This window comes from Eurytemora carolleeae, unplaced genomic scaffold (assembly GCF_000591075.1).
Source record: "Eurytemora carolleeae unplaced genomic scaffold, Eaff_2.0 scaffold455, whole genome shotgun sequence".
Taxonomy (NCBI): Eukaryota; Metazoa; Arthropoda; class Copepoda; order Calanoida; family Temoridae; genus Eurytemora; species Eurytemora carolleeae.
In genome coordinates, this window is record NW_019396342.1 from 121,942 (window position 1) to 125,546 (window position 3,605).

Sequence of the window (3,605 nt, forward strand, 5' to 3'; positions counted from 1 at the left end):
CTGGCTTCACTCTACTCCAGGGTCCAGGAAGGACTGTGAGGAAACCAACACAAAAGATGGATTTAAAGATATGACCAGGGTCGTATTTATTCTTGACAGGGGTTGCACAGGATTGCAACTCAAAAATTTCCATCTTAAGGACAAGGGGGGGGGGTGGCATGAAAATGCACATGTCATCGTTTCAGCTTAAGTACAATCATTTTGCACAAGGTAATCTACTGTATAGGTCTTAGATGTAGTTTACTTGTATTATTAAAGTTCCAGTTCAACAAATAGACAAATTTCAGACTTGTATTCAAAAACTTTAATATAGAAAAAAGAGTACCAGCAGAAAAGAGGTAAACGAAAAACTAAGTTTGAAATGAAGAAAATTGATTTAAACTAAATTCATAACCGTTGTAAAATTTGTTTTTGGCAAACTGATTGAAATATTATCATTTCAAACCTTTTTTTCCAGATTTTTTCTTTGATATACTCCAATCCGATTTCCACTGTTCCTTGATATACTCCAATCCCAGTTCTACTGTTCCTTGATATACTCCAATCCCAGTTCCACCGTTTCTTCATATATTCCAATCCCTGTTCACTGTCCTTTGATATACTCCAATCCCAGTTCCACCATTTCTTGACATATTCCAATCTCAGTTCCACTGTTCCTTGATATACTCTAATCCCAGTTCCACCATTTCTTGATATATTCCAATCCCAGTTCCACTGTCCTTTGATATACTCCAATCCCAGTTCCACCATTTCTTCATATATTCCAATCCCAGTTCCACTGTTCCTTGATATATTCCAATCCCAGTTCCACTGTTCCTTGATATACTCCAATCCCAGTTCCACCATTTCTTGACATATTCCAATCTCAGTTCCACCGTCCCCCTTGATATACTCCAACCCTAGTTCCACTGTTTCTTGGTGTATTCCAATCCCAGTTCCACTGTCCTTTGATATACTCCAATCCCAGTTCCACCATTTCTTGAAATATTTCAATCTCAGTTCCACTGTTCCTTGATATACTCCAATCCCAGTTCCACCATTTCTTGATATATTCCAATCCCAGTTCCACTGTCCTTTGATATACTCCAATCCCAGTTCCACCATTTCTTGACATATTCCAATCTCAGTTCCAATGTCCCCATTGATATACTCCAACCCCAGTTCCACTGTTTCTTGGTGTATTCCAATCCCAGTTCCACTATTCCTTGATATATTCCAATTCCAGTTCCATCTTTTCCTTAATATACTCCAATCCCAGTTCCACCGTTCCTTGATGCATTCCAATCCCTGTTCCATGATATCTCTACTTAAATCCCAGTTAGTCCTTGGTAAACTACAATACTAGTTCTATTGTTCCAAGTTCCCCCGTTCCATGATTTGCTTAAACCCAAGTTCCTTAATATATTCCAATCCCAGTTCTACCGTTTCTTCATATCTCAGTTCCACTGTTCCTTGATGTATTCCAATCCCAGTTCCACTATTCCTTGATATATTACAATCCCAGTTCCATCTGTTCCTTGTTATACTCCAATCCCAGTTCCACTGTTCTTTGATGTGTTCCACTCCCTGTTTCATGATATAATCTATACTCTAATCCCAGTTAGTCTTTGGTAAACTACAATACCAGTTCTATTGTTCCGAGTTTCCCCGTTCCGTGATATGCTTCAACCCAAGTTCCAGAGTTCTATGATATACTCTACTAGGTTCCTAGGCCCATGTCTAGGTTCCTAGGCCCAGGTCTTGGTTCCTAGGCCCAGGTCTAGGTTCCTCGGCCCAGGTCTAGTTTCCTAGGCCCAGGTCTTGGTTCTTAGACCCAGGTCTAGGTTCTTAGACCCAGGTCTAGGTTCCTAGGCCCAGGTCTAGATTCCTAGGCCCAGGTCTAGGTTCCTAGGCCCAGGTTATTTTATCCTTCTTTGTTGTAGTTTCTCGGCCCTTGGGTAATTTAGCGTGTAATGAGCACCATGCGGTCAATGGTTATACAAAGGATAAAATGCAGAAATAAAATTTAATTCAAACTAATTTTCTTCACAAATACCTGACTGAATGATAAACATTCTTGTTATTTATATTATTCTACTTGGACTTTTCTTTATCCTTGTACTTGGACTTCTCTTTATGCTTGTACTTGGACTTCTTTTTATCCTTGTACTTGGACTTTTCTTTATCCTTGTAATTGGACTTTTCTTTATCCTTGTACTTGGACTTCTCTTTATTCTTGTACTTGGACTTCTCTTTATTCTTGTACTTGGACTTCTCTTTATCCTTGTACTTGGACTTCTCTTAACCTTGTATTTGGACTTTTCTTTATCCTTGTACTTGGACTTCTCTTTATCCTTGTATTTGGACTTCTCTTTATCCTTGTACTTTGACTTCACTTTATCCTTGTACTTGAACTTCTCTTTATCCATGAAATTGGACTTTTCTTTATCCTTGTACTTTGACTTCTCTTTATCCTTGTACTTGGTTTTCTCTTTATTCTTGTACTTGGACTTCTCTTTATCCTTGTACTTGGACTTCTCTTTATCCTTGTATTTGGACTTTTCTTTATCCTTGTACTTTGACTTCTCTTTATCCTTGTACTTTGACTTCTCTTTATCCTTGTACTTGGACTTCTCATTATCCTTGCACTTTGACTTCTCATTATCCTTGTACTTTGACTTCTCTTTATCCTTGTACTTTGACTTCTCTTTATCCTTGTTTTTGGATTCACTTTATCCTTGTACTTTGACTTCTCGTTATCCTTGTACTTGGACTTCACTTTATCCTTGTACTTTGACTTCTCGTTATCCTTGTACTTGGACTTCACTTTTTCCTTGTACTTTGACTTCTTTTTATCCTTGTACTTGGACTTCTCTTTATCCATGTAATTGGACTTCTCTTTAATTCTTGTATTTGGACTTCTCTTTATCCATGTAATTGGACTTTTCTTTATCCATGTAATTGGAATTCTCTTTATTCTTGTATTTGGACTTCTCTTTATCCTTGTACTTGGACTTCTCTTTATCCTTGTACTTTTTCTTATACTTTTATCCCATTACTTACCCTGTAATACTTTTATCTCATTACTTACCCTGTATTCTTATATTTTTATCCCATTACTTACCCTGTATTCTTTTACTTTTATCCCATTACTTACCCTGTATTCTTATACTTTTATCCCATTACTTACCCTGTATTCTTATACTTTTATCCCATAACTTACCCTGTATTCTTATACTTTTATCCCATTAATTACCCTTATTCTTATACTTTTATCCCATTACTTACCCTGTATTCTTATACTTTTATCCCATAACTTACCCTGTATTCTTATACTTTTATCCCATTAATTACCCTGTATTCTTATACTTTTATCCCATTACTTACCCTGTATTATTCTTATACTTTTATCCCATTACTTACCCTGTATTATTCTTATGCTTTTATCCCATTACTTACCCTGTATTCTTATACTTTTATCCCATTACTTAACCTGTATTCTTATACTTTTATTTCATTACTTACCCTGTATTCTTATACTTTTATCCCATTACTTACCCTGTATTCCTATACTTTTATCCCATAACTTACCCTGTATTCTTATACTTTTATCTTCCCAATTAAAT

General features: G+C 36.3%; 1 protein-coding gene across 1 annotated transcript; it reads right to left on the bottom strand.

The window, feature by feature from the left end:
- Window positions 1-2,063: 2,063 nt before the first annotated feature.
- On the bottom strand, window positions 2,064-2,863 carry LOC111701318 (RNA-binding protein 25-like). Its single transcript, XM_023472550.1, has 2 exons — window positions 2,711-2,863; window positions 2,064-2,669 (listed from the first exon to the last, which is right to left on the bottom strand). The coding sequence occupies exons 1-2, from the start codon at window positions 2,861-2,863 to the stop codon at window positions 2,064-2,066; spliced, it is 759 nt and encodes a 252-aa protein (XP_023328318.1).
- Between the last annotated feature and the right edge of the window lie 742 nt (window positions 2,864-3,605).